The sequence below is a fragment of the Sylvia atricapilla genome, chromosome 13 (assembly GCF_009819655.1).
Source record: "Sylvia atricapilla isolate bSylAtr1 chromosome 13, bSylAtr1.pri, whole genome shotgun sequence".
NCBI classification, from domain to species: domain Eukaryota; kingdom Metazoa; phylum Chordata; class Aves; order Passeriformes; family Sylviidae; genus Sylvia; species Sylvia atricapilla.
Genome location: NC_089152.1, coordinates 10,694,737 through 10,721,323, shown reverse-complemented (window position 1 = coordinate 10,721,323; position 26,587 = coordinate 10,694,737). Strand labels below are relative to the sequence as shown.

Here is a 26,587-nt window from a genome sequence, read left to right as displayed (position 1 = left end):
TGAGAGTGAAACACCTCTGTGTTTTACTTAGTTTGTGTTGTTTGGCATAAAAAACGGCTTGTATGATCCAAGATTCCTTTTTCAAACTGCATTTTAAAATAAAAGCTATATTTAAGTACATGGGCTCAAATAATTTTTACTTCATCCTGCAATCTTTTGGTCTGTTTCAGACACATCTTAAATGTTTTTCCCACTTTAAAATTAGACCCTACTCAGTGCAGGTAAAAATGGAGTTGGGATTCAAAATAAATCCATGCTATTTCATGGTGTAGACAGTTATTTTGGTAAACAACACTGAACTCCTATGACAGATTCTCCTACGACCAGAAAAGAAAGGAAAAAAGCTTTCCTTTTTTAAGGCTATTTATAGAAACAGAAAGGCAAAATTACTTCTTTCCTGTTTCCTGTAGTTCATTTTTAAAAAAAATACTTTGTAAGCTAGTAAAGAGTGAAATGTGCCATCCATTTTCTTTTGTACTGATTTATAAATGTGTTGGAAATACTGGAATTTTTAAAGGTAAAGTGGGTGGTGGCACTCAACACAGTGCAAGTTAGCTGAAAACCTGGCTCCTGTAAAGATGGGTAACAAGCCTCTACTTTTACCAGGCCTGAGATTTCAGAGAGTAAAAATCAACGAGTGTTACAAAGACATGAAGTTCCATAGGACACAAGTTATTTACTTTGCACATTTGACATGTACAGAAAGGACTCAAAAAGTACAAACATCAAAATGTACAGGAGAAGACATTATTAAAGACCAAACTTTTAAAAATCTAGTAACATGACTGGAGAGAACTGTGTTCCACTAACTACTGAAGACCTGGGAATTGTTTCATGATACTTTAGGCAAAAGGAGACAAATATGAAGACGGTAAAAAGTGTAATTTGGATGTCCAGGTTTCAAAATCTGGTTTGATTTTGACCCAAAAACAACTTTAACATGTAATAAATGTTAGCATGCTCATTCATAAAGAACAAGGCTTACTGTAAGTGCTGAAAAGGAGTGGGAGAAATCTTTCTTTTTACTATAAGACTTGTTCCAACTTTCAGGAGGAATCAGTTGAGTTCTCTGCAATTTTGGATATTTTTCAAATATTCCTCCTTTGATGCAGAGAAGTAAAATTTCTCTAGGGCCAGAAACCCCTTTTTCACTGTAGCTGTACTCCTAGCCAGAAGGGACATAACAGAGGCCTAACATCTTTGTGTTTTAAGTAGTCAGGTAGAGTTACCATCTGCTTGAATGGCATTTCAGGGCACAGACTGATGTAATTAAAAAAAAAAAAATATATATATATATATATATATATATATATATCCACTCAAGGCAAAAATCAAGAGAAGCATTTGGGCTTGGCTGAGCTTACATCCATGAGTCACATCCCTGTTAATGACCCAGAGAGCAGCCAGTGATCTCTGGGAACACAGCTGACTGATGTGCCATGACCTGATGGGCATTGAAGTCTCACTAACATCCCACACAGACCAGGTGGAAAACAAGCTTTGGCAAAGCAGACAAATCCCACATGGAAAACAGGTAAGAATTGAAATAAATGACGTTGCTCTAAGTGTGTTAAGGCTGCAGCCAACACAGCCAGCAGCTGTTAAGCTAAGGAGGCACTTGTGTGGTAATGCACAACAGTTCATTTGTGAAACTAAAGTACATCCCAACCAAAGCAACCCTTTCACAAAGCCAGAATGGGATCATCTCTTTAAATTTACCGTATTCCCTCACCTGAAGGCTGGGTAGCACTGTCCTGCATACCTAGTGCAAGAAGTATTAAACTCAAGAGAAGTTGTCAGATATTTTATATTATTTATTGTCCTGATTTTGATCTAAAGTCTGTTTTAGACTGGTACAGTGTTCAATAAGCAAAAGGATCCAAACTAATTGACCTTTCATGCCACTAATTCTCAGAAACAAATTATTCAAACATTTACTTTCCTTATTGGTCCACAAGAGGTGACTTTTTAAAAAAATTGCTGAAGGGTAATGAAGCACTTCTTCTGCCTTGATTCAAAGAGTTAAAAGGTTTCTAATTTTTAAAAAACTCTAATGACATAACTAGCAACCAGGAGACTGCAGTGTCTCCCACAGGGGCTATTGCTGAGCCAGTGCAGCAAGTGGAAAAAACAATCCTGCTGTGGTGCTCATGTCTGCATCTTGGTCACACCAAGTGCTGGGCACTCCTCAGAGATACTGTATTGACTAGGAGCACTCAGACAGGAATGGGAGAAAAGCCCAAAAAAGGCAACAAGACAGGATGTTTGGGTGGCCAAAGGCAGAATACTTTCAAAGGTCAAACACAAAATGTGACATACTGGAACCAATCTGCAGAAGACACCATAAGCAAAAAACCCCTAGAGTTTAAGTAGGTCAGTTCATGTAGTCCTTGTTCAAAGAATATTTCCCACTGGCTGGCTGGGGTGGTTGCTCAACAACGTGGAGAAGACTGAGTACTGTCTTTCACAATGACAAATAATTCCAGCTGATTAAAAAAGTATATCTGCTGAGAATTCTGCCCAATGTTCCCAAAAACCACTGTAAAGAAATAAGTTTATTCTTGAAGCTACCCAGAGAGACAGGACTCACAAGTTGTGGGAACCCATAATTTATTTGCTTACCTGTGCAATAGCGTCCATCAGATGCTAATTGGAACCCCGGTTTACAAATGCATTTAAAACTGCCATCTTCATTGATGCACATCCCATTGAGGCAAATATTCCTGATGCTGCATTCATCCATATCTGAAAATGTACATGATAGACATAATGCTCATAAAGTTTAAGCATAAGACCTCTAACTGGTCATATCCAAAAGATAAACCTTAATTTTTCTCTTAGTTGCCAGAGCTATAATGATAATCAGAAACATATGATGGGACATATTGCACTGTCCTAGAGGACGTGTCAAAGCAGTGACTCCCTTTTCCATAATGAATCATTAACATAAAAAGGAATTAATCCAAAAAAAGCAAAGAGAACAAAAACTGATGAGAAACTGGACAGCTTAAGAATCTCCACTTGGTAAAAGCCATCAAGAAGCAGGAAAGGATGTAATTAAAGAGGGTTTGCAATCTTACTCTAAATAGAAGTTAGGTTAGAAGCAGCCTCTTGTTTGGAATGTAAATACAATTTTATGTTACTAAGAAGATCTGAAGGGAGAGGAGAGTACATTTGGGTTTGGAGTGAAAACTTTTGTAACCTCCAGTGGACAAGTCTAAGATTTATAGTATGGGAGAATTCTCAGCGCTGTGCTCAAGCATGAATTCTGCAGGCACTACCAACCTCAACTCCTATTTAAAATAAAACTTGCCCCTTTCCTGCATTCAGCATGACAGGCCATAGAGAAGGGTATTTACTAATTAGAGCTTCATAAAAGCATTATTCAGCCTAATGGGATATCATGCAGGATTCAAATAGGAAAAGATGGAGGTCTCAGACAATGTTACTCTGAACCCTGCACAGTTACTCACAAAATGAGAAAGAAAAAAAAAAAGAAAAAAAGGCAAGTACAGAGAATTCTGTCCTTGATTTGAGTAAGCTTTTATATCCTCTCAGTCTTTACTTTGTCCTGGCGCAAAGAGATCAGTTTTGGATGTTACATCCAAAAAAAAAAAAAAAAAATCAGCAGTATTTACCACTTTCATCTAAAGAACTACACACAGTTACATTAAGATATGGCACAATGCCATGGTCTTTACTGATTAGTGTGTGTGCATACAACTCAGTGCATTACAATGCCAGAGATGAAACTGTTTCATAAGTGGATGCAACAGACATTCTGGCAGCACATGCAATGGAATTAAAAATGTTTTACCAGACTGCCGATGTCCTGGTTTTTATTACTATTAGCACATGGTATTTGGTGGGAAAGGAAGAAATCAGAATAGGGAGTTTTTTCCTGAATAGTCTAATTTCCAAATATATTTAGTGAATGTACTTCCATAATAAGGTATTTTAAAAGCAGCTTATGGTGCTAAACTGTATCTAAAAAAGAGTCAGGAAAAATAGAGTCTTAAAATGTCTGTCTCTACCAAGGATTAACAGAATCACTACTAGCACAAAAAATCACTAGATCATAATGACATTACAATATATTCAGAATCGTGCTATTTTCCTCAATATTGCAGCTGTCTTGGACAGAAATTACACTTCTAGACATAGTGTGTTTTCTTTTTACTTACAGGCTAAGTCAGACAAAAATAATTTATGATTTAAAAAAAAAATCGTGTATCTATCCCAACCAGGAATTTTGGCATTGAGTCTTTGAGCTGAATCACTGAGATAATATTCTGCCAAAAATGTTTCTAAGAACAGTGCTTGAAATTCTTTTAACGTATGAACAGATTATTGGGAACCCTCCCAAGGGCCTTGGGAAGCATGATAAAGAACATTCTTCTTTTTTTCTCCTTTACTAAAGGTCTGGGAGGTAGGAACACATCAATTATGTTTACAAATTTTTGTTAGAACTATTTTTATAGGTCAGACCAGCCTGCATCTACATAAACCACATTGCTAAGTCACCCAGTAAGATCCCATAAAGCATGCTGTTAAACACACAGTAAAATCAGGCAGCATGTGACTTGTGCTATGTTTTAAAATGTACCACTCCCATCAAAGAAACTGCATTTTGTGATAGTGGTATGTGCTATTTCTCCTGCTGGACAGACATCCCATTGAGGATTGCCAAGCCAAGGCTCCAGAACTGGCTGCAAAAGACATTTTACTTGCCCTCCCAGATGCAGCAAAAGGTATTTGGATATCCGACTCCTTGTTCCTTCCCTTCCCCCTCCAGGGGTCCTTTCCTTTTTCATTGATGTGAATAACCTCTTGCAACTGTAGTTACTGATATGGAATAACTTCAGAAAAGTCTTACCTTCACAGTTTTTCCCGTCAACTGCCACTTGAAAGCCAGCATTACACACACAGTGAAAACTGCCATCAGTATTTATGCATCGTCCATTATTACAGATACGACCATTCTGTAAGCATTCATCAATGTCTGAAAGTCAACCGGAAAGAAAAATTACATCCTGGGGGATTCTTTTTTTGTACTCAGGAGGAATTTTCCCATTTGCCTTTCCCCTAGGTTTTTAAACCTACATGGAAACTGTATTCACTTGAAAAATTACGTATTTTGATTTCTCTAACTGAACATTATGGGGGAGGGAAATGGTTGAATTTTCAAGTTGCTGTGAAAGAATTTCAGTGAACATTACCCTGCAGCTTTCGTAAACAAGAACCACAATTTTTGGTGGATTTTTTTCATTTTTTGCTCATCATTAAAATATTTTTACTGAACTCTAGCTTAACAGTACCTAACTACTTAAGGAAAGACTGGGAAAAGCTTGTGTTTTGCTGCTGCTTTGTAAGCTAACAGGAAAGTTCAAGACTTTCCCACCTCAGAAGAATTTCTCCTGCTTACTTTATATTTGAAACATCAGATCCTCATTCCCCTCTCTCTGCAGGAGGTGCTTGGCAAGTGCTTTGGAGGACCTGAAGAGTGATATCACACAAGGCTGGCAGCTCTCCCTCTCCTCCAAAGGAGGGGAGAGGAGAGGCTGAGACAGACTGTCTAGACATTTTTCAGATTGCTCAGTATTCTCCATCAAGGCCTGGACCATCTCCCAGAGATTCCTGCACACAGGGGACTCTGCTCATAGAGATCACAAGCAGCCCATGCAGACCTGTCTATCCTGCACCCACTCTTCCCAAATACCCTGTGGGTGCCCTTCCCCAAGCCCTCTCTGTGGAAATGCATTGCTGCACTTCAGGAAGAAGTGGAGCACAGAGTGTCCTCCCAAATGCCCCTACTCTCTGGACACTTAGGCTGGGGCAGCTGATGTGTCTTGAAACTGTGAACCTATACTTGCCTTCTTAGCAGCATAGTAGTCCTGTGAAGAGTCTAAGAAATCCCTGAAAATCACTGTTTTGCAAGCAAGGAAAAAGGCCAGCAGAGGCATGAGCCACACAGTGACCACTCACTGCAGCAGCAGCTTGCAGTCCTCCACTAAAAGAGTACAGGCTTGATAAACCTCATTTGATAAACAAGCATCATCAAGCAGCAATGCATAAATGTGAGTTTCCTCTCTGCTCAGCCCCTTTTCCAGCCCTTGATTGCACCCATGTCTGGCTTCAGCTACTCCACCAGCTTTCTTCCTTAGGACAGGCAGAAATGCCACAGCATCTCAAGGCCTTTTAATTTTTAGAGCTCATTAGATTTTGTATATTTATGCACCTGATGCCATTTAAACTTGTTGAAAATTATTACTCAGTCTTATTGTTCTTTACATAGACACTGATGATCAGAGTCCCACCACTAGATTGACATTTCTAATTTTCAGATGAAATAGAATCACCATTCTTTTCTCCTCAGAGAAACTTGCAAAAAATCAAAGCCCTCTCTCTCAATGAAATATCCAAAAGTGCTGTCATTTCACAGTAAGACCTGACCTCCTCTCGTCAGAAATGTTGAGCAGATGACAGTAAGCACGTAGCTATTAAAGAACACATTCATAGCTAATCATCATAAAATGTCACCTTTTTCTGAGGTCCATTTCATATCCTCTTGTCTGCAATTGAGACTCATTTTTCAGATCATTAATCACAATGTGACTTTATTCACCTATGTCTCCAATTAAGACATTAAATCAGCCAAGCTCCTACTAGAATTTTAAGGGGTTCTAAGAAGGGATGAATCAATAGCTTGCAATACAGACTGCAATGTTTCGTCACCAGAATCATCATGCAGAGAAATCCCTCCCCTGGAACCTCAGAGCAAGGAACAGATAAACATCTGGTCATTATGGAGACTTCGTCTTTCAAGGGCAGACGTAAGGAATTCGTTTCCAAAAGCACATCAGCACTGACACATTTGTGCATGCAAAAAAATAAAATCTCAACATCCAAAGTAGTCATGCAAAGTAATTCTACAGCAAATGCTGATTTTGGCAGGCACCAGGGCTATATGTACATTTTGCCAAATACACCCCTCTAACCTTTTTCTTTTCCCTACCCTCGTCCTAAAAATTCCTTTAGAAAACCAAGATTCTGCACATCACAGCATTTTCTGCTCTGCCTGTCAAGCAAGCACAGCTCCCATAGATTGCAAAGGAACTGCTAAGTGACCACACTTAAATGCCATTAAGCTACTGGGCTTCTGACAACCATGTGTTTGTGTAATGAATCAGTCAAATTAAAAGCGTGTGACAAAAATGACTCATGAGTGAATTCATCACGGCTGAGACTCCCCTTCAGCACTCCCTCACCACCAGTCAGCTGAACTATGAAGATGCTTCCACAACACAGCTGCTTGGCAGCAATTAGATCAAATACTCCCCAGCAACATGCAGCAGTGGTGCTGGCTCTGCATGACCTCCTGGACTGGAGAGCAAGCTTCTGTACCACAAACACCTTTCTGATTCACAAAAGGAAGGAAAGAAATGCACACTAAGACAGGTAACTTTCTTCTGGCTTTTTAGAAATTTTCTGCTTCAGACTGAACACATGCTCTGCACCCTGCACTCAGTGCAGGAAGCAAAATATGAAGACAAGCTGTGACTCTGAGCATTCAAACATCCTGTTTCATTTAAATGCTTCATTTCTTATGGAATTTCAAAGCAATCATCTATTCTTCTGTCAGAAATCTCTCACTATGCCTTACTTATAAAGGACTGCATCCATTTACCTTTACAGTTGAATCCCTACCCCAGTCTAGGAGTGACAAAACCCTGACAGAGTGTTTGTTGTTGAGTTATGTGGTCCCACTCCCATAGGAAGACAGGATGAAGACCATCAGGACTACAGTCAAGTCAGATCTTCAAAATAACTATAATGAGAATTCTGAGGCTCCCCCATCTAGACTTTCCCAGTGCTCCACTCACTACTTTTCCATATCTAACTTTTCATTGCTACAATTTAAGCTTAGTTCTTTCTCTGGCAGTGAGTAGAGACAACACTATGGCAGTGTAACCTTATATTTACCCACTGGAAGTTTTATCTTTTCCCCCAACTTCCTTAGTTTTATATACATAAAGGGTTTCTCCAAAGAAGAGATGCTTAATTGTCCTTGAGATCTTCAAGCAGCAACAGAAAACAATGTATTAATATTAAAAAAAATTCCAAGAAAATATATCTCTTCTATTTCAAAGCCATAAATAGTGCCTAAATCATTTTAGCACAAGACAAAATGCCTTTTCTCATAACCCAAACTGTGAACAGCCAGCTCCTGCAGGTCAGTCATTTCTAGTGCCCTATCCGAATTTTTTTTTTTTCAACTTCCATATTTGACCCATCTGTTAAATTTTGCTGGAAAGCTTTTCTCCCTCCTGACACACAGACAACAGCAGGTGTGGCTGTACGCCCATTACCTCGGCACTCGGTTCTGGTCGCCGTGCTCTGATACCCAATACGACACTGGCAGATGTAGGACCCTTGGGTGTTCACACAGTCTCCACCAATGCACGGATTCCTTTCACATTCATCAATATCTGTGGAACACAGACAATATGATTTTATTACCACACTGGCTGAAAGTTATTTTTGCCTGCAGGGGTATTTTATCATTTTGTACTTGGAGAAAGAGTGCTTTTCAATCCATAAGAAAAGGGGACATCACTGAGATCCCACAAAAAGATCCCATGTTTTAAAATCAACAGGAGCTAGGAAAAATGAATTTTCAGTAAGATATTGCATGTGTGAGAGGTAGAGGCCTCAATCCCATATCTCCACATTCCCAGCTCCACTGAAGATTTTGATAGAACCAAAATCTTGCCTTTATGAGACAGTTAATCCTTGCTTCTATCATTGAGCTCTTGCTGAGTTCCAAACTTAAAGGTCTCAAGAGCCCAACAAGATACTACTCATGAGCTTAAAGAAGAATTGTAAATCTTACTAAGCATAAGTTTATGATTTTTTTAACAATAGGTCATTTTATACTCAAAAAGCTGGTAGCAATTGAAAGAGATAATTTTCAATAACAAATAAACACAATATAGTCAGAGGTTAGCAAAATAAGAAATTCTTGCTTCTGTATAATTTTATTACAATATTTGTTAAACACTGTTTTAAAGGCAAAATCGTTGTAAAAATAAGTTTGCCATTGAAATCAATCAGTTCTTCAAAGTCTCTTTACTGGTTGTTTTTTTTTTTTTGGAGGTGGGGCTCTTCTATTTAAGAACTCAGTTATTACATTGTGTGGAGAAGAATGTTTTTTTCTCTAAAATGAAATTCCCCTCTGTGATTTACAGCAGAAAACCACATACCAAGGCATTCCTCTCTACCATGCAGTTGGAATCCTTTGTTGCACTCGCAGCGGTAGCTCCCAGGAGTGGGAATACAGCGTCCATTACGGCAGAGATGTCGGAATGTTTGGCAATAGTCGGTTAAGTTCACCGGCAAGATCGCTGAAATAACAGCAGTTGGAAAAATATTTTAATAGTTCATCATAATAGCTTCTGATAATCTACAACTTGAGCAGGGTTTGCCATTAAAAATCAACATTTACCATCTATTGTAATGTGAATTACAGTGAAATAGGAGAGGGAAAATGGCACTTTGACTCCTAGAGATTTGTTTGAAAAGAGCTAACAACCACAGAAATTTTCATTGAGGCAAGTCTGGTTGTGTTTTTATCTTTTGTCCTGCCAAAAAGGACCATGACTGCTCATACCTAGAGGTAAAGTGGGCGTGTGGCACTGCAGGGACTCTACTAAAAGCCTGGAGTAGCAAAGAGCAGGCAGACTGGGTCATTATTTTCACTTTCCCAGATAGCAGTGAGGAGGGCAGGGATAACCCTGGGAATATGCCTATACTGTCTTTGGCAGGCAGGCATGAGCTGGCTCTGTCCCTGCTACCAGCTGACCAGAAGCTGTGAGCTACGTCAGTGCAGTGTCAGCCTGAGCTAAAATACTTTGCCTCTTAGGCTTATTAGCTCAGCTTGGTGCTGAATCAAGACTAAATAGTTTCAGCTGGTGCCAGTGCAAGCAGAGACTGTTTGCATCTGCACAGAGGTTGGGCAAAATCTGCTTCTGTTTACTTGCAGAAGAGTATGTGGCTATGCCAAATGACTTCAGGTGGCACATGCCTACTCCAAAGGACATGGGCATGTAGTAAATTCTCTGAGCAAAGACAGAAAAAGGACTATATTATACTGATATGTTGCTCTATATTGGTAGTCTGCTCTGGCTTCCTTTTTATTTTAGGGAAAACTAACCCATACATTTGTGTAACTAAATTGTGTAACTAAAATAGTTCTTTCTGAGCCCTGAGTCAGCCTCAGTGTCCAGCAGAGTAGTGTTTTGATCAGTACATTTCCTACTTGGCCAAGCGCAAGTGAGGAAAACAACCTGAAAGAAGTTGCTTTCTCTCAGACAATGTGCTCTTTAATATAAATATCTTTCACAAACTAGTCAAAGAGCCATTCATATTCTGCAGTGCTAACATGCAGCAAGGCTCACAACAGCCTTAAAATAACAGCAATGTAACTACTACAATACATGAGCCACAGTACAGACAATAAGAATGTAATTTTTGAAACCTATCTTCAGAGAAAACACTACTAATGAGATAGGTATCTTGCTGTAAGGTACGTGGTAGGCAGGCTCTGATTAAAGGGATATCCAGAGCCTCCATGTCCACATAAAATAAGTAAAAACCACCAACATCTGAAAGGAGCACACCGCTCCTGAGAAATGCATGTTCTTAAGGAAGCTAAATGCACACGGTGCAAGGAGAGGTTATTTGTTTCTCTCTTACGATGAATCGGTGGAGCCCGAGATGGATAGATGATTTCTGGATGTGGAGGAGGGTAAACTCCAGGAAAGACGGGTGGAGGGATGATGTCAGGACGGGCTGGAGGAAGGTCAGGTCTTGCTGGCAGCATAGCAGCTGTTGTGCACAGTTTACGATACTCATCTGAAACATGAAAACATGAATGCTGTTTTAGACTCTTGCAGCCTGTTCCATTTAATCCAACTCTCCTCCCTTTTTCAGTGTTTCAGATTAGCAATAACAAACCTTAAATAATCTGAAAAATGTGAGCCTATATGTTTTCTTCATTATAACATGCTTTGTTCTATGAATTGAGTCATTAATCCACAGAATCTCAACACTACTTGTCAGAAGATTGCCAGTAAAAAGGTAACAGAACTGACATTCTGGACATAAAATTGAACAGTGAGGCAGGGACCTGATCCTAATCTACATAGTCCTCTTTCAAGCAAAAATCTTTGGTGAACTCAGTGTGAAGTTTACCTAAAGAAGGACTTCTGGATTTGATCCCAAGCTAATTTAATAGAAAGTTTGCCACAGAGTTAGAAAAATACTGAACAGGGAAAAAAGCCCAGTTTCAACTGAGTTTCTTAAAAGTTAACCTCCTAAAACAAAGAAATACAAATATAAGCAATGAGGCAAAACCAATTAGAGAATGAATACACTAACACTATTTCCCTGTGAAAATTAAATTTGCCAGTAAAAGCAGAAACCAAATAAGGTGCAGTCTAAGCAGTGTAGCCAAAGAGAAACTAAGTCAGATCCACACATATTCATCCTTTTCCAGATGATGGGAAAGTGATCTATTTTGCTGTAAGCACAGTCTATGCTGAGTGTGTTGCATTCTCCTATTGTTTATCAGTGGCATCTGCCCTACTGCCCCACTTTTCCTCCTGCCCATAACTCTTTTGTCTTTGGAGTGTGGGTTTGGAACTTGCAATCCAAAAAATGCACACAGAGTATCACAATTAAAGACCACATTCCAGCTGACCTAATTCATGCTCACAATTTGTGTGCACACAAGTAATTGTTTGTGCAGCCAGTACCTTTGAACTCCAAAATTTAAAGTCTGTGAGCTAACAGGGAAGAGGAATTATATAACAGGGGGGAAAAATCTAGAGATTAATAAACTCCTGAAACAATATGAAAAATGAGAACAGAAAAGTAAAGCAAATGTTGGGAGAACTAAGCTGGATATTTCAGCCTTCAACACTTTCATCATATCTGCTTCCACCTGTAAAACACATTAAAAGCTCTTCTTGAATCACAGAGGATTTATTAAACAAACATCATAGCATAAAGTTCTGCTTTTTCTGATTATGATGTCTGCATTTATTGAATGCTGTTGGGTGATCAGTTTGTTTCATGTGTCATTGCATTTCCCGCTATTGTTCCTTTTAGTCCTTAAATAGTGTCAATGGTAAACCCTCTTATTCCACATAAACAATTCCCGCTGTGGTAGAAAAAAATACAGTGCAAGCCTTTTTTATTGCAATTTTAATTTCCATGTGTAATTTCTAGTAGTTTTGTAGTAGCAACTGGGTCTGCTGCCCACATTTAAAATGCAACTACTCAGTTACATTATGCAGCTAGTGCTCCCCTTTACAGTGCAGTAAATTTCCATTTCAGAGTTAAAAACGCTTTGGGCCACTGACAGCTCTAAATTCCTCGTCTTGTTTTCTCAGGATACGCTAAGTAAGGAATAACTGAACTTGATTAAATAATGACAGCAATACCTTAAATGCATGTAAAGATTTTCAAAGAAATTCAAAGCACTTTTTAGAAGAGTAATTTATAGTCTCAATTTATATCTCAGGTCAGAAGCAAAACCAAAAAGAAGTGGCATGTAACCATGATCTGGAAGACCTTGTATGGATTTATGAGTCAGGAAGTGCTGGGTTCTAGCTCCTTCTCCATGACGTCTCAGTCTGCAGCTTTGGCCAAATTACTTTACTTTTCCACCCAGTTTATTCACCAGTTAGATATGAATAATTAGAAAGTATTTGAAGAAAGCAAGAACTGTGTTAAGACTGAAAAATTTCTCCTTGTCTTTCTATTTCAGATAGTTATCAATAGAGTGCACTGTATTTTTAGCATTATTCCAGCCAGTTTTACACTTTTAACATATTTAAATATTATTAATAAGACAGTGACAGAAACAGAAAGTCTTCACACAGTTCTGATTCTAGATTTCTGCTCTAGTATTATGCAGTTTCACTCAAAGGATTAAAAACAAGAATAATAAAAACTCACATATATGAGCTCTGACAATTTCTTCAGAGTTACACTGCTATAGTGTTACAATCCCATTCCTCCATAAACTCTGCACCTCCCTTAACCTCCTCCCATAAATCTTAAATTTCTTGTATTCTCCTTTTCTAAAGCATTTTATTAGGTCTCCAGTCCTAAACAATCTCAAAATCATCTTCCCTCCACTCTCTCATACTCAGTTTAACAGTCTGCTCACCATCTTCTTTCAATTCAAGTGATACATTATCTGAGGATTTCAATACACAAGGAGGCAATAAAGAAGAGCACATTTTGGTAGCAGAGAGAAATCATCTGTGTCAAATTTCAGGAAATATATGGCACTTCAGAAAGCTTGTCATGAGGAAGGAAATCCCAGTTTCCCAATGAGTATAAAAATGCAGAGGGAATAGGGATGTATTAAAAGGGTCTAGAGAAAGTAATTTGATCTTGAAGAGGATGTTGAAAACGGGAGCAGGTAAGGTCAGAATAACTTGGCTACAAAACACTAATTAGCAACAAATAATTCTTTCTGTCTGCTTGCCCTCCTGAGGGCCCTGAGCAATCTTCCTTAGGAGTCTTTTAGCAGGGGAGTTGGACTAAACAATCTGCCAAGATGCCCTTCAGCCTCAACCATTCTGTGTAGCTCTTCAATGAAAACATTACCGCTAAAAAACCCAAGAGAAAGAAATCCCTGCTAATCCAGTGTTCGAGCACGGTGGGGGGAGTTGGGGCGGGCTCCTACCGGTGGATCTGATGGGGCACATTTCCGGGGCGGCGGCGGGAGCCGGAGCCCAGCAGCGGCCGCTGTCACAGCAGCACTGCATCTTGGACTGCGGCTGCGGCAGCTGGTTGCCACAGCGCCCGTTGCTCAGCGTGGAGAAGCAGAATCCAGGGCGCACGTCTGCCAAGAGAAGGAAATGGATGGGTGACCATCAGTTCCATGAGGAATGTGGCTTTCATAAAAGTGAAATGGTCCCGTTTTTCTGGAGTGATTTGCATTATCAATGATACAAGCCCTTGCAACACTACAAGAATCAGAAAAAACAAAAAATCTAGACAAAATTTGGGCTGCATTGGACTCAGGTGTAACCTGTGAGAAAGCTGCAGTGAAATCTGGAGCAGCAATGCGTTAACAGAGGCAAAAATGCAGTAAAAACATATATTCAGTATATAACAACATATGCTTCCATGGCCCTATAGAAAAAATTTTTGTCTATTAAAGATAACACAAGATTACTTAAGTCTCAGTTTGAAAACACTGAGGCACAGCAATAAATGCACAGCATTGCAGCTCACAAAGCATTAGTTCATTTTCCATTAGTCATGGCTTCCCCAGCTGAAGCATGCAGTGATTTGACAAGATATAGACCTGCAGGCAAGAAAGAGCAACACAGTTTTAACTACTGCAATCACACTGTTGTTTATGGAGATCTGTTGGCTTCCTGTCTGAAAAGGGTAAGCATGTGTTGTACAAAGAATGTCCTGTACCCAGATTTTATATACTCAGCTTGTGCAATGTTGTTAGACATAGCTTAGCTTAGAGACGGACAAGCAAATGTAGATGAGATTAAAAAAATAATAAAAAATAATCTTGTGATACCATCTGAAGCTTTGAGGAATTGTTTCACAATATGTCACATCATGTCAAACTCAATATAAGCTGTAATGTGATTTGACACTGCATGATAAACCAGACCAAGTTTGTTTCTAAAATATACAAATACTTGCTGTCAAAATGTAGTGGAAAAAGTTGCAGATCCAGTCTTACAAGAGCAGACATCATTCCCTAAAGAAACAGTACCTCAATTACCCAGGGTATCCACCAGGGTATGGTGGATTCATCTGTCTAGTACCAGTGCTTTCCAGAATTTACTAGCTACAAAAGTGGACATAAAAAACTGCAGGTGAGCTTCTTACTATTTTGAGGAAATTGACACACAGTGATACATTGTAAGAGTCTGTGATAGTTCTGCCTTTTATTGGCTGGAACCCTAAACATGGATATTACTGACAGTACAGCTAAAAGACTCAGTTGGTCTTTATTTTCAAACTTTATTTACATCACTCATACGATCATATGATGGAAATCAGAAACAGAGACCAAAACTGGTTCTCCATTTTCTCCTGGTGCCCAGCTAAACTGCCACACATATTTACTCCTTCATCTACCCTCTTAAAAATCAAATAGAACTCCTTGGAGTTGAAACTGTTCTCAGCACCCCTGGAGAGATTTTCAGTTGCTTGGTGTGATGATGGCGTGTATGGAAAGAAGGAAATAATCTAACAGACCTGATCATCATCTTTCATAATTCATCCTTCTCCATTTTGGTCAGTATCAAGTTTTGAAACATTTAAGAGCAGTAATGGAAAGTGGAAAAGGAATCTACAGGGGATCTGTGTAAGTCCACAATGTGCCATGAAGAGATAAGCACACATCAAACAGCTTTATCTACCTACAGGTATAAGAGTGCATCCAGAAGCCACATCATTTTCAGAAAAAAAAACAGTGAGTTTATGAGAAAAACCAAATCTTTCCATATTCCTAATCAGAAGTTATTATTTTTACTTTTTTCCCCTCTTTCCTTTTCTGTTCCAAATGGTAAAAACACACCAACCAGGACAAGAAGAGCAGGAAATAACTTTTATCTGTTTCAGTTTTTAGTATTTATTGTTTTTACTAAAAATTACAGTCTTCTGAAAAGGCAAAAACTCACTGTGAGAAAAAAATTTCAACAGAAATGTGTCTCTCAAAAGGAAAAAACGTAAAAAAAGGCCATCAAAAAGCAACACAGACCAAACAAATTTATGCCAGTTGGAAGTATCAGCTAGCAACTTTCTTCACTGCACTCTTCATGCTCTTTGGATGAAATGCCCTGCTCTTGTTCCTGCTCTTCAGTTCTAGGAGATATTATCTTTGCTTTGTCTATTCTTATATTTAAGGTTTGTAATAATGGAGCTCCTGGTACATCCTTTGGACATTTGGCCCCAGTGCTGCTGAGTTTGAGTCCTCTAAGGGATACATTTCTCAGAAGCCTTTTCTCCTCTCTAACAGAGCAGACACATCCAGCTAACACTTTTCACTTAAGATAGGCATGCTGTAATTAAATCAAGATTAAATTTTGCCCAGCACTAACACAGATCCGGGCTCTGTCCCTGTGAACACAGCAAGTATGAGTCTGCATGTTGGACAAGAATCCAAAGTATCTGCAGACAATTGATAATGCTTCCCATCTAGCACATTTTGCCTTGAACACAAAGCCAAAATTTCAATGGTGGCTCATAGTCTGGCATATTATTTATCATACCTTGTCATCACTTAAAACTCCAATTCTTTAGCTGAATTACTTCAGCCTACAAATGCAGGGGGTAAAAATGCTGAGAAACTGCAGGAATATGACACGGATGGGAATGTTGGGCAGTCCTGACTGAGTGGTGACCATAAAAAGTAAAAACCAAAGGCAAGTTGTGCATCTCTAGAAAATTTTTGTTACAGAAAGGTAAATCTTGCTCACAAATATTAAGTACAGGCAGCAATCAATGATTTCATGATCCATAGCAATTTAGAAGCTATTAATCTGAAGCAATAAAGGCAATTCACATCAGCATTTTAAGTGTACAAATGGATCAAATCTACAGAAGAGTTATTATGGATGATGGAAGGAAAGCAGTTTATTTCTTACAACCTGCAGAAATTGAATGGCACTATTCAAAATTAATCATAAACCAAACTACTTCCAGATCTCTTGGGAAAGTTAGTATTATTTGGTACTGATCTCTGTGGAGTTTGGGATTCTTTCCAATTTTTCTCCAAAATTATTTCCTACCAAAAGTACTAAATACAGGATGTTGTCTTGGTTCCTAGTGCTGGCAATGTATAAGAGCCTTTAAATAAATATGCTAAAACTGAGGAAATTAACCTTTCATTTGATTTTTGCCCAAAATTCAGCACTGGCACTGAAAAAATAAATTACTGCACAAAAATAAGAAAAAAAATTAATTAACTACTAGACCTGCCCCAGAGCAGGCTGTATGCTTTCCAGAAAAGTATTAACTTCACTGTTCTTTCAGGGCTTTGGCACTGCAGTGGCAATCATTTCATTTACAAAGTTCTTTGGTTCCTGCTCCAGCCTTTGGAAGATGGGTTCTGCTCTACCACAGCAAAAGCCTGAGAGAACAGCTCTGCCAAATCATCAACACCATGAAAGCACATAAAAACGTCCCATACTCAGTTTATCACAGGACTTCCTTTAATGACAAAGACCTGCAATAGGGTTGAAACAACTGGAATGTGAATTTGCTTTTCTAAATGAGTGCTGAAGATTAAATGAACTAAATTAAAGACAAACATGAGAGCAACAATACCAAGGAGACCTTTAAACAAGTTCTAAGTCAACAAATATGATGTAACAGAAAAACTGCAGTAAAAAAAGAAAGGAGAAAGTCTCAATGAAGAGGCAAAGAAAAAATATCCTGCAAATGGAAAACTCCTTTCAGAATACATATACAGGAAGACGATGTGCTTCTATATAAAAGAAGGATTTCAAGTCCACAAGTTGAAATACCTTTCTGACACACTGTTATCCATTTAAGATATTCATGAATTTTTATAACACCTATTGTCCTATTGTTCACAGGATTCTACTTACCTATGCATTTTAAGCCATCAGGAGCTGTATAAAACCCTGGAGGACACTTGCAGAAGTAACTGCTAACTGTGTTTGAACACTCTCCTCCATCACAAATTCCAGGAATGGTGCTACATTCATCAATATCTTTAAGACAAAAAGAGATGCAGGGGCAGGTTGGCAAAATTAGTTTTGGCACAAGAAAAGGTATTTTATAATTAGTAGTAATATTCAAATTCAGGGCATAATCAGTAGTTTTGAATTAGCATCTTTCATTAGGCATCTTATAAACAGAATGAAACAGAACCTCAAGAATATTTTATCTGTAAATTGAAAATACAGTATCTGTAAATTGCAGAAGTTCTACTGCTTAATAATGATGGATGAAAATCTTAAAACTGCAGAGGTTTACTAACTCTAAGAGAATTGTAACTCATCCAGTCTGAATTCAGCAGACTAGACTTAAGAAAACTGTGTTGGGATCAGAGTGCAAATTGTGTAACGACCACAGTGACCAGGAGCTTAACCATTACCTCCAGCAGCAGAGCATCTGGTGGTACCACACTGAGGCACTGGTTCAATACAGACTCACAGGGACATGTACCACCTACTGAACTGCCTGTCCTTATTGCACTTGGGTTTGGCCCACACAAAATCACTGAGCAACTAGGTATTGTTCAACTAATGCAATCTGACAAGATTACAGCTCAGACCAGGATGACTGCAGGCAACAAAAATTATCTTTCCCAACTTTCTCCACTAAATTAACGTTCTGACGTTTCAACAGGTTTCTAGAGTGTACCTGAAATATCTCCTGCAGAAACCAGGCAGCATCCATAATTCCCCCTACATTTTGTCAGTGATTTTAAAATAAAGATTTGATACCATGATTGCCTTCGCTAACAAATCTCAATCCATATATGGAATCATCATCATAGATACACTGTAGAAAAATGTTCAAAGTCCGCAGGAAAAAACACCTAACAAATTCTTACAACTCATCGTAGCTGCACAGAGGGAACTTGAAGGGTTTCTTCCACAGCTAGTTTATATAATCTACAGCTATGTGAATAACGACCTATGTCAGCCCCAAGTGTTCCTTAATTACCACCAGTAGCCTGCCTGTGATGTGTTACTTTCCCCTTGGTTTCCAGTGACTGTCTTCACAATGCAGCTGTATTTAATTAGCACTGCCCTCATCTCCTAGGAACCAGAATTTCTGCTGAGCTTAAAATCAGCTAACTCTTTTCTACAGTATCTACAAAAAAGAATCAGCCAAACAGAGCAAATGGAGGTTATTCTCTAGACTGATCAGTGACATCTGCTTGTCACAGCCATCTACAATCACCCAGTTGCTCTCCTGACAGGGAGCATCCAGCTAGAAATAATGGCATTACAGGACTCTACCCAACCTCTCCTCCAGAGATCTACGAAAAGACAGACACATGACTGTAACAATGATTTCACCAACCACAAAAATTTCTGAGATGAAATACTGCAACACCACCCAACACACCAAGGCAAGGAGTGAATAATACTGTAGTCATTAAAAAGGACTGGAAGAGTTTAAATGTAACGCCTAAACTGGAATTTGGCCCCAACAGATGGGGGAACACCCAAAGTCCCACAGGACCATTAATGAGCATCTTAGCAAGTAGAAAGGATCTCAGTTCTACTTCTTCTGTGAAGACAGTAATATAAAAACTAACTCCTGGTCTCCTAGGTACAGCATGGGATGCTGTAATATTTTTGTGGCCCCTGCCTTTGCAGGAAAGTAGTGGAGGGACTGAGATGGCACACAGATAACCCAAGTTTGCAGACTCAGCCATCCTAAGTGGAGCAGGGCCTGGTGTCCCCTGTGTACACATTCCCTAGCATCTTGCTAGCTGTCCTGATGTGGGTCACATTCCTCACTTGGGTGTGTGAGAGGGGTGTGACTTTTTGTTCACTGCTACTTCGAGGATGTTGCCAAAGCCTCAAGTCCGAGTGCCCTGGGAGCACTGCTGAGACTTCTGGCTTCTGCTCCAAGATTATACACCACAGGAGTCCCACAAGTCTCAGTGACAAAAAATGTGGAAATTGAATTTTGGTCTGAATAAAGCCCTTAATTAACAGAGAAAAATGCAATCGTAAATGGATCAGATTCAAGCATTTTCTGACTCAAATTCACCAATGTTTATCTTAAAGTCAGTGTTGCCACTGTTTATATAGAGTCCGACCTTTTTAAAAGCAAAATCATCACTCTTTATTATAAGGTTGAGCCTAACCCAAACAGTATTTCACTATTTATATCAGTGTTGACATCCATATAAGCAACACTGTCGTTGTTAAGTATGCAAGTTTTACAAAGGTAAGTATACTTGATGTACTCGCAGACTTAAATGTCACTCCAGGAAAAATTATTCCCCCAGTCACCACAAAAAATAGAATTTACCTCAGGGCTAATGCAAATAGAAAAGAAGTACTTATAGCAAGCAGTGAAATAATGTAGCAGTTCAAATACAAAGTTCCACTAGCTATGGTAACAAAGAGAACCTTGGCCTACCCCCCTCATTTTCCATCTTGTTGACTGTCTACCTGTCCTGATGATTGCTGTTATGTTCTTACTTTAATGGAAACCCCTGAAAAAACAGTACTGGTAATTCAGCAGGTAGCTCCCAGTTAAACTAAATCAGTGACCAAGGACATTTTGCAACTGCTAGAAGTCCTACTTGCTATCTGATATTATTCATTATGTATCAGAACTAACTACGGTTAATTACTGCAAACCAAACTAGTTTTATATTGTCTTATAAAATTGAAAAGATAATTTAGAGAGAACAGGATGGGTAGGCTGTTGTTGCATGATCATGCTCTTAAATGTTGTGTTTCTATCTTATTTCACTGGTATAAAGGTGGTACTTTTCATTCTTTGAATTGTATTAATACCTAACCATCTTCAACTATAATTGCTTGGTACATACAGAGATTCAAAAATCAAGAGGTATGAATTTGAAGACAGAAAAATTAATCTCATCTTTCCAGCCAGGTGATCACTGCAAAGGGATTTCACAAATGGGGTGGGAAATTTGTAGCAGGATTTGGGAACACAGCAACCTATACCAGGTTCTCGAGTCCCATTCCTTAACTGTTAGCAAGTGCAGGCTCTGAGGGTGGTGGTTGTTTGGGGTTTTTTTGTTCTTTTGGTTGTTGTTTGGAGTTTGCTTTTAAAATTATTCAGCAATTGAAAAATACCATCAAAATGTTTATGAGATGCAGCCTACAGCTCTCAGCTTTTCATGTATTAATACTTAACAAGGCACATGTTCAGTCTCTCCTATTCACTACATTCTTGGTACTTCATCCACAGAAGGAAACACTTGCAATGTTGTTCTATTCTAAATGTAGGTTACATTCTGCCAAAATCATTGGCAGGCAATATGTAAACCATGCTGTGTACAAGCTCTTCTGAAATTGCTCTCTTTAACCTGCAAATAAATTATAAAGTTTTGCCTAAAATAGCAATTTTTCTTTTGAAAAAGTAATTCATAATTCTTCCAAAATGACTAAAAAGTTTTGAGTGCTTCTTAAATAGCACTTGATGCAAGAAAGGATGGTGACTGCACACCTTTCTCTCAGAAATACTTCTGTTGTACTGAAAGCTGGCATCTCAAAATCACTAGCCAATTCAAAATCACATGAAACTTGTCTACTCAATTTTAGTTTAATGACTGCAAGTCGAATCAGTAGCAATAGTTTAAACATTATCTGGACTTCACTGTAAATACAAATAATAATGTACAACTAACACATTTTAGTACTATGTTCCTTATGTACTCAAAATTCTCTTAAAGCAAAGGAGACATCTATGCTTGATTATTATATTAGAAAGAAAAAAAAATACTATCAAATGACAGTAAAAAAATCACATGATTCCATAATCACACACTGCAAATTTCCACACTAACATCTAGCAACTGCTGTACCTCCAAGTCAGGATGACTAGCAAGTGAGGTTAAAATGTTTGTCCTTCAGTAACATATGCAACTGTAATGTAAACTGAGTTGAGAGCCCAATCCAGCAGTCTTCACACAGCAGTGTCAAACTCCCACTTATGTTGAATACAGTTTACCTGAGTAGGCAGGAATGCATTGAACCTTCCAGTCATACACACTTTTTGGTCAAAAGATCCACAAAGAAACATGTGCCTCAAACAATTTCTAAAGCAATATATCAGTTAAAAAGTATTTTTAATGTTGTAATGCTAAATGTTAGATGTATTTTCAAGTCTGAAATGTTACATGAATAAAAAGGCTATAAAAATTGCAGGGCCAATATTTAACATTCTCTGGTTTGGGAGAAAAGTGCCTTATTTGTATTTGTTGTGAATAATGCTACCTGCACACTCAAGGCAAGAGAGACAATAAGTTTGTTACAAACTCTTAAACAAAGTTGGTCCCCCAAAAGAAGACTCTCCTCCTTATACTTTCAGAAGAAAGTTCTAGAAGTTCTTACCATCACATTTTTGTGTTACTTCATTAAACTTGTGTCCAGCTGGGCATTTGCACTCAAAAGATCCAACAGTATTAATGCAATTTCCCCCTTGACAGATCCCAGGGATGGCTTGGCATTCATCCACATCTACGATATAAAAAAGGAAAAAACATCCACTTTTATTTCATTTCTCAAGAACAGCCATAATAATTTGTCTACAAAGAAATCAAATATGCCTAAATTCATTCACCCATCATAATATTATGATACTTGCTTGAGAAGACAGACACTAATTTTGTAATTATTCTGTGCAAAGTATGATTAAGTACAGTACTCTAAATATTTTCTGCAAGAAATCACATGGTTATTATTTTTACAGACATTAAATATCAAACTGCTATTGCTTTGTTTTTCCAAAACATCTGGGGAATGGTGTGCAGAAAACACAGCCTGCCAGAACTCAAGTTTCTTTGAAGTATCTAAAGCTGGTTACCCAAAATCACTTGCCCCATCGAAAATCTTGGCAACTCCATACAGTGCTTAGGCCACCATCACAGAGGAGCAGTTGCAGTGTGCATGGAGGGGCCTCATGGAGAGACACAGCCAACTGCAGAGTCTTTTCTGATGGAAATCATTAACTTGACACTCCAGCGAGACCAGCACCAATGACATTAGACTGTGGTTAGGATTTGACTCAAAAAGCTCCATAGCCATAATTTATGTCTCAGGAGGAATTATTAATGACCTGCTTAGGCATACAAAATTTGAGGGTTTTTTCCCTTTTATTTTTCTTTCTTTGCTTTTCATTTTTTCAACCGAGGAAAATGAAACAACGAAGATGATATCACTGGCTAGGTAGTAAGCTCAAGACAAACATTTTCAAGAGGCCCCAGTTTCTGGCCTCACAATTATTTTAGCACAACAACATGTGCGTCGTCACTTAGCTGCAGAAGTGTTGCTATGGCTTTATAACAGCTACAGAAAAGAGGCTAAAGGAGGGGAGGAGTGGCACTGCAACAGGACACTGGTGAAGTCTGGCTCACAGCCCCAGGGGCTGCCCTGTCTCTGCTGCTCAGGAATTCCTTCAGGAGCACAGAGCACTCCACTCTCCAATCTTGCTTCCCCCATCTCCTTAGAAGAACCAGCTCCTGGCTGCTAAAAACTGGTTGCATGAGTTCTTGGGCTTCACACTGGCATAAGTTTCAACACAGGGAAACAAGCTGAAGGAGATGATGCCTCCAAATCTCTCTTTATAAATCCCAGAGAGACAGCTGTAATGTGTCTTGAAGTCTGAAAAGCAAAGTATTATGTCTGTACAAAAGGCTAAGAGGCAATTTTCCTGTGAGTCACAAGTAGGAAGTCTCAGGAAGACCAAGGAGCATATCTGCACCACATGGCAAAGTGTTATGTAAAGATCCCAGGGTGAACCATTCCAGGTTGGGGGTGCAGCAGCAGCAGCAGAGCTGCCCCTGAGGGAGTGCAGTGCTGGGAGGTCAAAGAACCAGCACAGCCTCAGCAGCCTCGACTCAGCCACACTGTTGCTGGGACTTGAGCTCAGCAATGGGCTGTGCTTTGGTAACAGCAATCAGCCAGACTTCAAGGCACTGCACTGACTTAAAAAACTCTCAAAAACTCAAGAAACAGAAGTCATGCTTCCGAGTCACAATGTCTGTTTCAAAATCCCACCTTTTTGGTTTATTTTTCTTCTTTGTATCTTTAAAAATCTCAGCTGTGATATTAATTTAACTTTCAGCCAAAGTCAAACTTTTTAGTTTGCAACACAATAATAATGATCCTTTTTTCTCTTCAGAGAACATGGATTTTATTTAACCTGTTTTCCTTTATTTAGATTGAATATGGATGTGAACTCTCTGAAATGTCTTCAGTCGGAATGGATGTTACCTGATTTCAAAAGGATTTAGTACAATTGCATGAAAAGTAAAGCTAATATGTGATTAATAAAAGTTCTGTTGAAATTACAAATAAAATAGTTAAGAAGGGAAAACTGGAAAACACAAGTCAAACATACTGGGCCAAAACTGTGTTGGCACCACGTCCAGATCAGCATCAGTGTAGCTGCTTGCTAAGAAATGTGCAGTAAGCAGAAGTATCCTTATTCCAAACCGCACAAACCCATTGGAGGGTTCACTGCAGCCTTCCCATGACATAAACAAGAGGGATATAACTAGGTGTGGCATAAGTTCAGGGGTGTGGGCCACATATTTATGCACATAAGCTTTCAAAAGTGTCCAGAACCTCAGTTCAGATTCCTCACAATTTAGTCCTGACCTTTACAGTGATAGGGGGAACAGAATCACTGAGGTCAAAATATGGGCACATCATGCAGAGCACACAGCCATGTTGTCCATCTTGAAGTTCATCATGTCTGCCTGCAGGCACCAGCCATGACTTGGCCTGTGACAGAGGGTATCTATATTTTTAATGCAATGGAATGCCTTGAAGTCCCTCCATAGGAAATTCATGATTATATAAAATTACTCATAGATTTATAATCTTTATCTTCCCTATTTTCAAAAATATTGTAACTTAGTAGAAAATGTTAGACAGATTGAAATAAACTGGCCCCAAAGATATGGTGCTGGGAATGTATAATCCACATCAGTTTGATACATAGTTGCCCCTGTTAACTTTCTTCTGTTTCCTGCCAGACATCCAGACAATAAAAGAATTTATACAGCTGGAAGTATTAGAATAAAAGCCAAAAGCAGTGTAAGGACTTTCTATGGTGAGGCATTCTCTGAAAGAAGTAAGCAACATCTGGGTGGATTTTATGATTTGAAACAAATGCAAATGCATTTCCAAAATTGTATAAAATATATAACAGGGCATTACAAATGGCACGACAGGCACTTTTCTCTGGGTCAGAGCAGTGTAGCTCAAGAGATAAGACATCCAAGATAAATCCAAATTACACAACTTTTAGGTAAAAAATTTCACACCGGATAACTGGGGCATTATTGCCACAGACTGATATTTGCATGTTTTGAGTGCTCTCTGAGGGCAGAACAAATTCCTCCATGGAATGATCGAGTGGTACACTGAGAAAAACACCATTACAGAACCAAGGGAAAGCGCTGCTGGCAGTGAGAAATTCATTAAGATGCTGGCTGCTCTCACATGACCTGAGTTACTAATGTACTCACTTGAACATCAGGCACTCATTGAATCATGAAGTAATGCATCTGACAGTGTTTTTCCATTCTTCACACATATAGCTGAGAATGGCTTAGGACAGGTTATTCACAGCAGTGTAACTCAATTAAGATTAATCCAGTACCAATTTCAGCAGCTTTTGGGGAAGCTTTGCTGCTAACTTACCTTGACAGGCCCCCGTTCGAATGTTCGGGATGAAGCCTCGGCGGCAGGGATGCGGCTGGGCAGGACACATTTCACAGGGATGGCCCCACGCCCTCCCAACAGTTGCACAGCACAGGGTTTTTGTGCACACAATTCCACTGAGCTGGCCCTGGCACATCTGGTTGGTTACCAAAGTGAAGCAAGGGCCGGTCCTGTAATCTGTGCCAAAAACACAAAACCTGATCAGCATCATAATAAAAATACACAAACTCTCAATAAAGCAAAACAACAGCACATTTAGGCAATTCTTTTTCACACAAATTGCCCACCAACCCAACAATTTATGTTAGAAACATTCTACAGAGGAATTTTTTCTCTCTGTTTAATTCAAATCTACTGGAAACAAACTGTGACTATTTTTCCAGGAATATTGTATCTGTAGGCCTCCTTTGCTGCTTCATTTAATCACTCATAATATTCTTCCCAGGGTCTTCTCACCAGTTTCTTTTAAATATTCAGTGTATTATTTAAAAGAATACTGATAAAATAGTTAGGGTGTTTATTTCCACAGCTGGATGGTTGTTCTCAAATGAAGCTCAAGAGAAGCTAATACAGCCTGCAGGAAGCTTTCTGAGGACAGTTTTCACTGCTATTCAGGCAGATGCCATACCAGATACATGGGCAAGCTTTGCCTACAGCTGAATAGAGGGCATGTGGAACACATCTGCCTTGGTTTGCTTATGGTAGGACAGGCCACAGCCAAGAAACAGACTCAAACTAAGATGTTAATAAAACACTACTAGGCTTCCTTTTGTTCCATCCTCCAAGGGCAAAAAACAAACAGTGGTACTGCCAACTCCTGCTGTCTCCTGTACATCCGGGGTGCACACTCCAGTTAATTCTTCACAAGCAATTCTAAAATGCTTTTTTTGTTATGGTGCACCAGGACAGAGGCCAGCATCCTGTAAGCACGGCCAGCAAGTTATGAACCTGTTGTTTGTTTGTGCTGAAGTGGTTACCAGATACCTCATCCAAGGTCACTAAGTAATGCACACTGCCTTAGTCATGTCATTATAAATTCCTCCAATTTTCATGCCACATCCAAACTTTGTTAACAATAACAGGCTTTCACTAAGCCAGTGTTAAAAAGT

The 26,587-nt window shown here is 39.0% G+C and overlaps 1 protein-coding gene across 1 annotated transcript in view; it reads right to left on the bottom strand.

Annotated features, from left to right (window-relative positions):
• FBN1 (fibrillin 1) overlaps positions 1–26,587 on the bottom strand; it is a 139,671-nt gene that overhangs the window by 63,096 nt on the left and 49,988 nt on the right. The window contains exons 7-15 of the mRNA XM_066328415.1: positions 25,458–25,655; positions 22,140–22,265; positions 17,667–17,792; positions 13,763–13,921; positions 10,756–10,914; positions 9,264–9,404; positions 8,370–8,489; positions 4,877–5,002; positions 2,623–2,745 (exon numbers count right to left, since the gene is read on the bottom strand). Coding sequence (XP_066184512.1) covers positions 2,623–2,745; positions 4,877–5,002; positions 8,370–8,489; positions 9,264–9,404; positions 10,756–10,914; positions 13,763–13,921; positions 17,667–17,792; positions 22,140–22,265; positions 25,458–25,655 — 1,278 coding nt within the window. The remainder of the gene's footprint in view (positions 1–2,622; positions 2,746–4,876; positions 5,003–8,369; positions 8,490–9,263; positions 9,405–10,755; positions 10,915–13,762; positions 13,922–17,666; positions 17,793–22,139; positions 22,266–25,457; positions 25,656–26,587) is intronic.